The following is a 13,922-nucleotide window of genomic DNA, read 5'->3' as shown; positions in this document are numbered from 1 at the left end:
GATCCAGTCCGTCAGTCCTAAGGGAAATCAACCCAGACTGTTCCCTGGAAGATCAGATGCTGAAGCTGAAGCTCAAATCCTTTGGCCACCAAATGAGAAGGGAGCCCTCACTGGAGAAGACTCTTGAGAGTCCCTTGGACTGCAAGAAGATCTGATCAGTCAATCCTAAGGGAAATCAACCCAGACTGTTCCCTGGAAGATCAGAGGCTGAAGCTGAAGCTCAAATACTTTGGCCAACTAATGAGAAGGGAGCATGCACTGGAGAAGATCCTGATGCTGGGAAACACAGAAAGCAAAAGAAGAAGAGTATGGCAAAAGATGAGATGGCTGGACAGCGTTACTGATGTAACTAACACAAATTTGAGCAGATTTTGGAGGATGGTGGAAGACAGGAGGGCCTGGCATGACTTTGTCCATGGGGTCGCAAAGAGTCGGACTCGACTTGTGCGACTGAACAACAACAAAAGCGGAAAGTACAATCAAATCATAGCCAACTTACGCAACCCCTTAAGAGTTTTCAAAGGCAAGAGATCTTCAGAGGTGGTTTCCCATTGCCTGCCTCTGCACAGCAATTCTAGGCTTCCCCTTGGGGTCTCTCATCCAAGGACTATCTAGGCCTGACCCTGCGTAGCTTCTGAAATCTGATGAGATCAGGCTAGCCTGGGCCATCTACACTTAGCAAAAGCCCTAAGAATGGATTTCTGACATGCTCAAGATACAGGATAAAAAAAAAAACCCCTCTTTGTGCCCATGTCAATTGCTATCTAGAAAGGCATGTCCTAGCCCTAGGCATCTTCCCTCTTACATTTGTTCTGTACTACAGCAGCAGACTTAAGCAGTCAAGCAAAGTTTTTCTTTCCAACCCCGAAACAGACAAGCAAAAAAAAAAAAATTAACACCTTGCAAAAATCTCTTATTTCTGGCTCTCCCAAAGATCTCCAGATCTCCCTGCTGCAAGGGAGTTTTCCAAGCACCAAATTCCAAAATCGTCCACCCACCAAGCACAGGTTCTCTGAGGAGCAGCACTTCCCTTGTCTCCGGGGCTGAGTAGGATTCCAAGTCTGGGGTCATTCCTGTTGCTTGCTTCCAGGCACATTTCCATTAAGAACAAGCAGAATTCCGAATCAAAAGCGTTTCTCTGTGGCAAGCTGTGGAAACACTCTCTTTTTTCCTTCACGCCGCTTCTGAAATGGATTTCAGGCTGACCCAACTCAGGTTACGGATCAAACTTCAAATCCAAGTCTTGGCACGACGTCTTTATCTGGCAGCGCTTCCACACACTTCCAGGGTTTCCCCCATCTTTCCTAAATCTGCTTCACTGTGATGCTTTGAGAAATATCGCAACTAAATAGAGTTGGCACCCACGTCGACGGGAAAGTCCGGATCTTCCCAGTCCTGCCTACGGCAACGCCATTTACCCTGCCTGCCGGTTGAAGGGCTTTGTGTTTGTTTAAAACAACAACAGCAATTGACATATCATTACTACCTTATAATTATAAGCTATCAGGTTTTCTGAATTCCAAGTTTTCGGGTTTTAAAAAATGTAAGGCTGTCGCCCAACTCACTACGAAGATTCCCTGCGCTTCCTCCTTTGAGGGACTCCAGTTTTTCACGCTCGTAACTGCTGGCAGGCTCCTGGACGGAGAAGGCCTCTTGCTTTCAGTGATTGGCTGCACAAGTTCACCACCCAAGCCCATCAGTAGCTCATCCACCTCCTCGATCCCTTTGAACTGCCCCCCAACAAGATTCTTTGCAACTGAGCTTTGGGGTCAGCCATACCGGCTGTACTGATGCATGGCTCTTACTTAGATGTTTTAAGACTCTGGGCAATGCATCAGTTGGGTTTTTTTTTTTTTTTTTTGCGACAAGGCCTCCATTTTCACTGAAGCTTGCTGAGACTTGGCTTCAGAACTGCTGGCTTTACTTCTGGAACCCGGCTTCCAGCTTCTGGCTTTGCTGTTGGAACAGCCGCCTCTTCTAGGAACGTCTGGTCCTCCATTCTGGCTCGGACGCAGCAGCTCACAGTTTCTCTCCAAGGAAGAGCAATTCCACCACTGACGCACACGCCACTTCTCCATGTGGTGAGAGATTCCGGAGACCAGCGCTTACCCAAGTCGGTTCCTTTTGGAGACTTACAGTGATTCTGTGCCATCTGTTGCATTTCCAAGCGTACAAACCAGGCCTGTAGCCACAGGGGGGCCTGTGGGGGCACTGCCCCCTGACTTCCAGTTAGGGGGGCCCCCCCAACTCCCAGGGGGCCCTCCAGGGTGCAGCCTGCTGATCAGGGCTCAGTGCACTGCAGCAACAAAAGCAGCAGGTGGAAAAAAGGAAGGTCGAGGAGCGGGAGGCAGAGGAAGCCAGGTGGAATGGGCCAGGGCGGGAGGGGGACAGATGGAGCTGCTGGCTGCAAAGCGCTGGGGCGGGGGAGAGGGAGGTGGAAGGAAAAACCCCTGCTTGCATGCAGGATGCACTCCCTTCTGGAGCCCAAAGTTTTAGGGTTTTCTGCCTTGACTTGGCCACTTTCGGAGCCTCCAGCTTTTGCCCCTACCCCAGGAAGCTTCTGAGAAGTGGATGGGAAAGGATGACCCCTGACTTTTTAAAAAGCCCCCCAACCTTTAAAATCCTGGCTATGGCCCTGGTACAAACAGATCACATGTGGAAGCAGAGCAGTGCTCCTTTGGGGCAGCAGATCTACTACCCCACAATTCTGACCCTCTAAGCTGCTTCGGCCAACTCACAGCAATGGCTCTCCACTTTTGTTTCTCCCAGTATCAGAAACTCTCTCACACACACACACACGCAGACACACACCTGTCTGCTCCATTCAGGTGAGGCGGGGCAGTTCCCTGTAGCTCTGATGGGCTACCTGACCAGAACAATTAAGGTCAAACGAGGGGGGAGATCTACAAACTTTAAGAAATACAACCATTCCTTTTGTCATGTTGGGTGGGGTGCTGCACCAATCAAGACCAAAGATGATGACAGTGACGAAGAAGGCAACGGAGATGAACACAAAGAAGAGGTAGAGGAGGAAGAATTGGGTTTACACTCCACTCTTCACTCGGGAGTCTCAGAGCAGCTTACAATCTCCTTCCCTTCCTCTCCCCACAACAGAGAACCTGTGAGGTAGGTGGGGCTGAGAGAGCTCTCAGAGAACTGCTTTTGAGAGAACAGCTCTGCTGAGAACTTGTGGATGGCCCAAGGTCACACCAGCAGCTGCACTTGGAGAAGCGGGGAACCAAACCCAGTTCTCCGCATTAGAATCCAATATTCTTAACCATTACACCAAACCTGGGACTTCTTTAATGGTAGGCCTTTGGAAGTGAGGGAATACCTCCACTGAACCTGGAGTGGAAGGAAACACTACCCACAGGACATTTTAGCTGTTACAGTGAATCTTACTTAGGACTGGGGCACTCTAGGAATGAAAAGAAAAACTGTCCAGGCTTTGTGGAGGGGCTGACGGTCACAGATACAAAGTCGCTCTGCTGTGCAGTAGGGGCTGCTACACGGCATAACTCCTAATAGGAGTCACCCGGGCCAACTCCCCTCTCGTTCACACTTGTTGTAAATCAGGAGTGACTCCACTGGCATCAAAGGAAATCACTTCAGTATATTAAGACAGAGGAGGGACCATTAATCCTCTGTGTTTTCCCCGACAGCTTTTCAACCTCCTGCTCCCCTCGATGCACAGAGGAAGGCTCTATCTACCGTGAGCTGCACGCAGAGGCTGCACACGCCGCCGCCTCGTTAATATCACAGGACAGCCGGCTCAGTGGTAATTAGGCGCTCCAGAGCCACTCTGCCCCCTTGAGCGATTTCTCTTGTCTTGCCAGACAAGGCGGGCGGGGAAGACAGAAGAGCCGCAGTTAACCTGGCTAAGATTAATGTGGGACGCAACCTTGCTTAGTGCCAGTGCTCGGAAAAACCTTCCTCCCAGCCAGGAGGAACGGTCCGTCGGGCCCTCTGAACCTGAGCGACAGAAGCCTTTGTTGTGTCTGACGCTGGCCAAGAGAGGGAAAAAGAAACCTTGGATGGCTGCAAGAAACATCAATAGCACAGGGTGAAGCCGGGCCTGCTGAGGCTGGAGAATACAGAACTGTACAAGGAAAGGACAGAGAGGCCATGAGGCCTCTTGAAGGCAAGACAGAACAACCGTGTTCAAGACCTTCTCGTTCAAGACCTTCATGCAATAAAGCTTATTGCATGACTCCGAACGAGTTCGCTGGCACCTTTAAGACCAACGAAGTTTAATTCAGGGTACAAGCTTCCGTGTTCTATTGCTTCAAACCCACCTGAATCTGTATGACTCTGAGCATGTTAGAAATTAACCTAGGACTCATTGTAAAAACATCCCCCCCTTTTTTGCTAATGGGATACCAGCACTAGCATATACTTATAGTCTGTTGTAAACTAGAAGCAATTGTTTCCAGAATATCTGCACCTCAGAGACCAACAAGATTTTGGCAGCATGGTTTTTTTGCAGTCAAAGCTCAATATCAACCACCAACACCACCACCCCCCAAATTTTTTTTGCTGGTCTGTAATGTGCTCGGGGACTCAAATCTAGCGGTTCTACTGCAGACCAGCATGGCTGCCTTCTGGTGCTTTGCGGAATATGAGGCGTTCAAACACCTACAATATAGGACCCCGTGGCGCAGAGTGGTAAAGCTGCAGTTCTTCAGTCCGAGCTCTCTGCTCACAACCTGAGCTCAATCCTGGCGGAAGCTGGATTCAGGTAGCCGGCTCAAGGTTGACTCAGCCGTCCATCCTTCCGAGGTCGGTAAAATGAGTACCCAGCTTGCAGGGGGGGGGAGCGCGTAGATGACTGGGGAATGCAATGGCAAACCACCCCGTAAAATAAAGTCTGTCGTGAAAACGTCGGATGCAACGTCACCCCAGAGTCGGAAACGATTGGTGTTTGCACCTTTGCCTTTTTAAACACCTACAATGCACAGCAAGGGCGGCGGGAGAACAGCCGCGATTCCAGTTTTGGGGGCAGGGAAACCAAACAGAAAGACAGAGAGTGCTGATCAGGACAGGGCACAGTATTAAGGAGCAATGGGCAGATTGCTTCTATCCGCCTCCCTTCCCATTATTCCAAGCCTAGCCATGACTCCTCCTTCAGGTCGTTTCACTTGTCCTCAGGTCTTCTCTCTTGCCAGGTTTCCCTGAGAGGAGATGGTGAAAGAAACAGGTAATGATGAATATGAAGACGGCGAGGGGTCTGGAGACCAAGTCCTATGAGGAAAGGTTGAAGGAGCTGGGGATGTTTAGCCTGGAGAGGAGGCGGCTGAGAGGTGATAGGATCACCATCTTCAAGGACTTGAAGGGCTGTCCTATAGAGGATGGGGTGGAATTGTTTTCTGTGGCCCCGGAAGGTAAGACCAGAACCAATTGGTTGAGATTAAATCAGAAGAGTTTCCGGCTCAACATTAGGAAGAACTTCCTGACCGTGAGAGCCGGTTTCTCAGTGGAACAGACTTCCTCAGGAGGTGGTGGGCTCTCCTTCCTTGGAGGTTTTTAAACAGAGGCTAGATGGCCATCTGACAGCAATGAAGATCCTGTGAATTTAGAGGGAGGTATTTGTGAGTGGTGCTGGAGAAGAATCTTGAGAGTCCCTTGGACTGCAAGAAAATCCAATCAGTCAGTCCTAAGGGAAATCAATCCAGACTGTTCCCTGAAAAGTCAGATGCTGAAGCTGAAGCTCAAATACTTTGGCCAGCAAATGAGAAGGGAGCACTCCCTGGAGAAGATCCTGATGCTTGGAAAGACAGAAGGCAAAAGAAGTAGGGGACGGCAAAAGATGAGATGGTTGGACAGCGTTACTGATGTAACAAACACGAATTTGAGCAAACTTTGGAGGATGGTAGAAGACAGGAGGACCTGGTGTAACTTTGTCCGTGGGGTCGCAAAGAGTCAGACTCGACTGTGCAACTGAACAACAACAAATTTGTGAGCTTCCTGCATTGTGCAGGGGGTTGGACTAGGTGACCCTGGAGGTCCCTTCCAACTCTTATGATTCTATAATAGGCATGTAATGTTCGAACAGCCCAGTTTTATGCATCTCCTACAGAAGCCATGCCCAGCCCTCCCCACTGGATGAAAATAAATGGTTGTTCACCCAGTCACACCAGAATGGACCACATCGCAATTATACTGGAAACTAAGAAGCTGGCTGGCCACTGTGTGACAATGGATGCCAGACCAGATGGACCGCAAAGTCTGATCCAGCAAGGCGTCTCTTACGAGAGGAAAAAAAAAAGTTCAATAAAGCCACGTTGCTCAGATGCATAAACAGGTGAGTGAACACATGTAGTCATTTGCAGAAGCGCTTCACTCCTCCAAGTTGGCTGTTGCACATATAAAATGGGATCCTGCAATTATCATTGTCCATGAAGCATGTCCGGACGCAGCCCCTGCCCGCACAGCTTCTCTCTGTTCTTTAAATCCATGAGTTCAGACCCTCTGAGAGTCGCACCCACTGGGTCATCACCAGCCCACACAGAGTAGCCATCGCATTCACTGGATCAGCTGCTTGCACACATATGAAGGAAGGGCACCACCCTCCTGCCTCTGTTTGCGTGAACTCTGCTAGCAACAGCTGGGTGGCTCAGCGGAGTCATTCAGTGGTGAAGAGGATTCCTCCATGACTCTGACCCTTGGCTTTTTCCTCTTGGTGATCTTCCTGTCCCTGGCTCTCCTGGACTGCTATCCAAGGCCCCAGCTTGGACATCAGCGAAGTCATAATCTGGTCTCACCGCTTCCCCTCATGTGACTTAGATATCAAGCCATCTCCAACCAAGCTCAGCTGGGTCTGGGGCCAGCCCGATACAGACAGCTCAAAGGCCACTGCTCTAGAAGACCTGTGTTTTAACACTGCCTCTGGTAACTGACCCATTCTGTTCCTTTGCAAATCTCCTAGAAACATAAGAACAACCCTGCTGGATCAGACCAGGGGTCCATCTAGTCCAGCATCCTGTCTCACACAGCGGCCATCTAGTTCCTCTGGAGGACATGAAGACTGAGGCCTTCCCCTAATGTTGCCTCCTGGCATTGGGATTCAGAGGTTGACTGCCTCTGAATGTGGAGGTTCCCTTTAGTCACCATGGCTGGTAGACACTGGTAGATTCGTCTTCCATGAATCTAATCTCCTTGTAATGCCATCTATACCTATAGTCATCACTACATCCTCTGGCACCAAATCCCACATTTTATTCACTCACTGTGTACAGCAGGGGTGGGGAACCTTTTTTCTGCCAAAGGCCATATGGATATTTATAACACCATTCACGGGCCATAAAAAATTATCAATTTAAAAAACAGTGCTCCGCCGAGGGAGAATGATTCGGGCCAGCAAAATTAATGCAAATAACTGTTTTTCGATTTGAAGTCATGTGGGGAGAGCCTAACCTGCCACCCTAGGCAAATGCATAGGTCCAGGGCTTTTTTGTAGAAGAAGCCCAGCAGGAACTCAGTAGTATATTAGACCACACCCCCTAATATTAGCATATTAGGTCACACACTCACTAGCATATTACCATCTGGGATAATCAAGTGCAAACTGAACTGTCACATCCACTTTTCCAGGCCCTGCAGCAATTCTGGCTGGCCAGCCAGGCCCCAGGGAGGCTGCTATGCAGTACACCTGGGCCCTGTGATCCCTGCCTGGCCCTGGGGAGGCTGCTGCACAGCACGGCTGGGCCCCACAATCCTCGCTGGCCAACCAGGTCCAGAAAGGCTGCCACATGGCTCTGTTTGGCTCAGCCATCCCTGAGAGCCACACCAAGTGACCTGCCCTCGGGACAGAAGTTCCCCATCCCTGGTGTACAGAAATATTCCCTTTTGCTTGTCCTGAAGTCTCTCAACACAGGGAAAGGTCTAAATGGAATATGATTAAAATACGCTTCTGAAACCTAGAAGATCTGTGCATAGTAGACACCCTTTCCCCACAATGTGCATTGTGTCAAGTTTCCTTGAAGGAAGGTGAGGTATACATGTAACAATTTAAGAATCAGGCTTACCTTACAGCTGCCACCTGCTAGCTAAACTGTCTTTCCTTGGCTCCCTCACACAGCTGGCCTCAGAACCCAGGACACAGATTCCAACATGCTTGAGTTCCCAGAAGCATTTCCAGCTAACTCAAGGGCAAGCGGCAGGGCATGAGTCAGACAGACAGGCATGACTTGTGTGGTGCTCCTGGCATTCTACTTCACCCACATATTCCTAGTCCCGTTACAAAAAGCAGAAGACTGAGAGAAACTTTTAAAATAAACTTTTTCCCATTCACAGTCACGAATTGGGTCAACCGATAACTGTGAGCCTTTTGCTGGCACAAAAAAATAAATACATTTGTTTTTACCTGAACCACTATTCATCTCACAGTTGAAATGATCACATTCCCCTCACCTCAAGGCTAGAATACTAGATCGGATCGGGTAGCTTATCTCAAGCAGAAATTTAAAAGCCTCGGACACTGGAGACAGCTTCCCTTGGGTATGCAGTTAAGAGCACTTCTTTTTTTGGCGGCTCAAAGTATCAGCCAGAACTTTTGCTGACCCACTGAATCAATCTTCGTAGGCCAGGAGTTGGTCACACATGCCTAGAGCACCGTACCACATCATTTGGCTTGGCAGCCACCCAAGATAACACTGCTGGAGGTGTGGGGAAAAGCCACACGCACGACTTATGCCTGTCGTTGCCTCTCGACCTTACAGCCTCCAGCCAAGTCCAAGGCTGATCCTGAAGAAACAGACACAACTTTTGGGGGGGAACATGTGGGCCAAAACGGCTGCCAGTTCCAGGACTAAACAATGTGTGGATTTTTTATTTACATTTTTAACTGGGCCTCCCTTAAGATAGCCTTATCTGGAACCGGCACAAGAACTGGATCCCTCATTTATTTATTTGCTTGGCATCAGGCTAAATTGATTTGATACCCCCCCCCCCAGACAAAACATTTATCTTCAGAACAGCGCCTGTGTTGAGATAACATAAAACTCATTTCAGCTGGCTAACAAAACAGAATACTTTGTTAAAGCAACACAGTTGACAAACAAAAATGTAAGAGCACCCATTTGGTAACCCTCAGCCCTAGTTCACTGTCTGTAAAATGGGAGCAGTAATAATTATTCATTTCTAAAGTCTCTTTTAGTACATAAAATATTTTATAATGCTTCGCTGTAACAGCCTGCGAGAGGCAGCCAATGTGGTATATGCTGCTGCGCAATACTCCCTCAAAGCTGTGGAGTCTTGTGAGCAAAAATTCTACTTTGTGAGCAACTGGCATTGAAGTTGGGAGCTGTTGCATTAAAGTCGTTTGCCCTGGGGCCATTTTCCCTGAGCTAAGGCAAAATGTGTGAGCTGGAGGCTAAAAAGCTGTGAGCAAGCTCACACTAACTCAGTTTAGAGGGAACACTGGTGCTGAGTGATGAACTAGGATTTAGGAGATCCAGGTTCAAAACTCTATTCAGCTATGAAGCTCACTACCTTGGGGCCACTCACCGTCCCTCAGCCTAGCCTCCCTCGCAGGGTTGCTGTGAAAGTAAAATGGAGGAGAGAACCACATATGCTGCTCTATGCTACTTGGAGGAATAGCGAAATAAAGAAAACTGGCAGTGAAACAATCACCTGCCTAAGAGCTGTTCCACACAGCCTGGAGGATACGTGCAGCAGAATGCAAGGAGAAAGAGTCCTGAATCAATAGGTTAGACCAGGGGTGGCCAAATTGTGGCTCAGGAGCCACATATGGCTCTTTCACACATATTGTGTGGCTCTCAAAGCCCCGCTGCCCTGTCAGCCAGCTTGGAGAAGGCATTTGTCCTTTTAAATCAGTTCTCTAAGCCAAACCAGCCAGTAGCTTGGAGAATGCATTTAAAAGTTGCTTCCTTCCTTCCTCTCCCATCGTCCGTCCGTCTGTCTGTCTGTCTGTCTATCTATCTATCTATCTATCTTCCTTCCTTCCTTCTCTCTCTTCCTTTCTTCCTTCATACATTTGACATTCATGTCTTGTGGCTCTCAAACATCTGATGTTTATTCTGTGTGGCTCTTACTTTAAAGCAAGTTTAGCCACCCTCTGGGTTAGACTGTACCACATCAGGTTGCAGCAGGGAGTTGGATGGATCAGAACTTTCTACCTGCCAAACTAAGTTTTTTTTAAATTATTACTTCTTGCATACGTGGGGGGACATGCAAACTGGTCTCCCCCCCACACACACACACACTGTAAAGTGGTGCAACCCACTCCGCCCGTTCAGCATTCTACTACTTCATTCAGTCTGCTGTGTGTACAGACCATGCTCCACATTCTGTGGGACAAGGAGGACTTTACCATTTCAGACTTCAATTGGGTGGTCTCGTTTTCAAATACTTCCCTCCATTAAAAAAAATACATTTTCTTGTGCATAGAAAATTAACACAGGACCCAATGTGCTAATTTACCACAGGCAATACCTAATGAAGGAAACTTGAACGCTCATACCCCTGAAAATACTAGAATCATAGAATCATAGAGTTGGAAGGGACCACCAGGGTCTAGTCCAACCCCTGCACAACGCAGGAAACCCACAAATACCTACCCCAAATTCACAGGATCTTCATCGCTGTCAGAAGGCCATCTCACCTCTGTTTAAAAATCAACACGGTCTCAAAGTTGGTCTCTAAGTTGCTACTGGACTGGGGTCCACCTGTTCCTCTGCACACCGACTTGCTTTGCCCTCTGAAGCTATCTACATGCAGGGAAGTTTCCATCCTATCACTTTGTACTGCTCAATGCATGACACAGTTCTAAAGCCACCAGGAATCTGAACATTCTCACATGCATTACACACGGCCCCTATCTAACACTGGACCACTGCAAGGGTCAACACAATGCATTCAAAGTTTTAAATGAATAAATAAAATAAATTAAGACCCACGAAACAACCCAATGCCTGGAAACGCCCCCCCCCCCCCCCAGGCAACAGAATCCAGCCTGCTCGGGCCCAGACTCTGGTTTTTTCATTTCACCTGCAAGTTTGGCATTCCTTTATCTCCAGCAGCATAACCACGCTTGGGTTTCCTTCCTCCCCTGGCTGCTGGAATGAGATGCTTTCGCTGGATTCCCCACCCCCCACATGGTCACCGACAAAACGCCTTGATATTTGAGACTCTGTGCAATGAAGGAGCGCAGACCTAGAGAGGGGAACCACGCTTCTCCAGGACACAGGCAGTCGCCTCCAGCTGCACAGTTCAGCTCCAGGGAGCCAGAACTCCCCGCCACCCAGTGCCTGCCAGACGACCTAGACACGCGTTGTCTTGCTCTTCTGTCCCAATCCCTCTTTTCTCATTTCCCATCACCCCACCTCCTCGAGCCACAGGACACAAACTACTGTATAAATCACAGCTGGCACTAATTGGCTCCCTGCGCCAGCTGCCTCTGCCGAGAGGTCGCAGGCTAAACGGGGCTGCAGGAAGCTAAACTGCCCTCTCGTGCCCCCGCAGGGGGGGTTCCTCCAGGTCAAAGATTAAACATACTGACTACAGAGAGAGCCAGCATGTGTGGGAACAGCACGGCTGTCCACTCTTCACGGATAAACACATAGCCTGTGGGTTTCCCCCCAACACACACTATTCAAATCCACCCCCTTCCTCCCCACAGGATTTTATATCCCTATTGCAGGCCGGATAGCTCTTCCTGGCTCACACCAACCCAACCTCCATTTCCAACAGTGCCAAACTCAAAATAGTCACAGGAGTTATGCTGAGAGCTAAATCAGGCCTGCGAGAAAAGAATACCACATTCAGACTTTAATTCAAGTTCAGTGGCACTTTTTAAGACCAACCCAAGTTTTATTCAAGGTATACGCTGTCGTGTGCACACGCGCTTCTTCAGATAACGTTGAAATGGAAGTCACCAGCCCATCCGTGCGCTGTTCACCCTCTACCTACGTGGATGGACTGGTAACTTCCGTTTCGATGTACCTGAAGACGTGTGAGTGCGCACGACAGCTCATACCTTGGATAAAACTTTGTTGGTCTTAAAGGTGCCACTGGACTCAAACTTTGTTCTGTTGCTTCCGACCGACACGGCTGCCCACCCGGATCTACATTCGGGCTTTGCCACCGTCAGCCTAGTCCGCTTTCCCCAGTCCGCATCTGCCCTCACGCTTCCCCCACCCTCAGCTGTCTGAGATCAGTCAACTCATACAACGCTGGCGAGAGCATGCCAGATTTCCGAGACAATCCAGCGACTGGTCCAATCTCTGCTGAAACTGCAATCCAAAAATACGCATCTTTCCTAGCAGACCTCCTAATTTTAGTGCCCGATATTAAAAACAGGTGCAAAAAGGCAAATGTGGATTTAGCCGACCAAGAAGGGACGGGTGCAGCCCCTCAAAACTGGGCACGGGCTGCAAATTCTAACACAGTCTTTGCCTACACTTGAGCCAACCAAACGTTTTTTTTCTTCCCTCCGTCTTGCAAAATAAAGCCAAAATGATCATCCCTTCCCTAAAGCTTCCTCCCACTCCAGATAACAAATGCCGTTAAGATTAATGGATACTGGTGCAAATAACCACAATTGAGGCCCCACTTCCCATCCTTCCCTCCCCCCCTTCTTTTTTCTCCGCTTGCTACATTATACATCTGGCACAACCCCTAGCTGCTTCTTCTGACAATACAACATTTGTCTCTGAATCCTCCAAGATGATTCACCTTGTTGCATTTCCCTCAAACAACGCCGCTTTCCTTCCGCTTCTGGTGGGATGGAACTGACAAATACGAAGGGGGGGCGGCACACATCGGGGTAGGCTTATCAGACACCCCCTCCCCTGCAACTCTTGTCAATTTCTAATCCATCTATCCATCTTTTTTTTCCCTCCTACTTCTTCAACGCATTCCTCTCCCCCCTCTTCCCCCCCCCTTCCCTAATCATAATATTGGCACACATGCGCAGAAGATTTTTATATTTGGCAAGCAATCAACTAGAATTTTCCACACACGTGACATTTCTACTCCCTACCTTGAAAATATATATTATATAAAGCTAACAAAGGATCTTGAAAGGCAATGGTGGGTGGGGGGGGGGGGAGACAAAGATAGAGAATGCAGATGTGTAGCCATAACTACAAATTACAGAAGACCATACCCTGTCAACAATTGCCATCTCTTTCATGACAAACGGCATTTGTGTATTTTAATATTTTTTTTTTAAAATGGACAACCAATTTGTAAAGGAGGGGGAGGAAAGAGAAGAACAGTGCATTTTATCTGTGTCGGTTAATGGAGGAAAATAACTGCCATTTCCATTAGTGAGAAATTTTAATCACCAGAGCAAAAACAGGCATGTTGGCAAGGGGGGGGGGGGTAACATTCAGTGAACCAGGGAAAGATTTATGGGATGCCTGAATGCTATGATTGGTCCACTAACATGCTAGATTAATAGTGAAGTGGGATTTTTTAAAAAAAAGAAAAAACACCAGTCCCTCAATAGTTGAGCATAGTAAGGATGAAAAAAACCCCAAGAGGAAAGCAATGGGATGTTCAGCCAGCGGCTGAAAACAGGGCGGTTGTCTTCCAGCCAGTTACACTGCTACAAATCTAGACTAGAAGGGCACCAGCTGGCAAGAAGCGTTGTTGGCACACATAGCCAAGAGATCTGCGCTTGTACACAGCTGGGGGAAGTCAGAGCACCAGGGTCTTCCATCCCCAGATCGCTCAGAACTTCTCGGGCAGCATGGGGGATATTACCTTGTTGAAATGCGGGACAGGCCTGGAGAAAGGGACTGGCTGAACCAGGCTAGCTTCCAGAACTATCAGAACGCAAGCATTTGTAGGTCAAACTAGGGATCCAAGTCATCTGCAAGCAGAAACCCGTGAAAATCAAGAGGATTTAAAATGCTTCTTTAGCCTCTCTGGAATCTTTCTTCGCGCTAGTAGGTGGC

At 48.5% G+C, this 13,922-nt stretch overlaps 1 protein-coding gene across 1 annotated transcript in view; it reads right to left on the bottom strand.

The window, feature by feature from the left end:
- Positions 1–12,773, bottom strand: part of CHD3 (chromodomain helicase DNA binding protein 3) — a 101,275-nt gene extending 88,502 nt beyond the window's left edge. Inside the window, 1 exon segment of the mRNA XM_060256840.1 lies at positions 12,694–12,773. Within this exon segment, the coding sequence (XP_060112823.1) occupies positions 12,694–12,703 (10 nt within the window). The 5' untranslated portion in view covers positions 12,704–12,773.
- Positions 12,774–13,922: the final 1,149 nt, after the last annotated feature.

This window comes from Heteronotia binoei, chromosome 15 (assembly GCF_032191835.1).
Source record: "Heteronotia binoei isolate CCM8104 ecotype False Entrance Well chromosome 15, APGP_CSIRO_Hbin_v1, whole genome shotgun sequence".
NCBI classification, from domain to species: Eukaryota; Metazoa; Chordata; class Lepidosauria; order Squamata; family Gekkonidae; genus Heteronotia; species Heteronotia binoei.
Note: the sequence above shows the minus strand (reverse complement) of the source record. Positions and strands in the feature narration are given on the sequence as shown.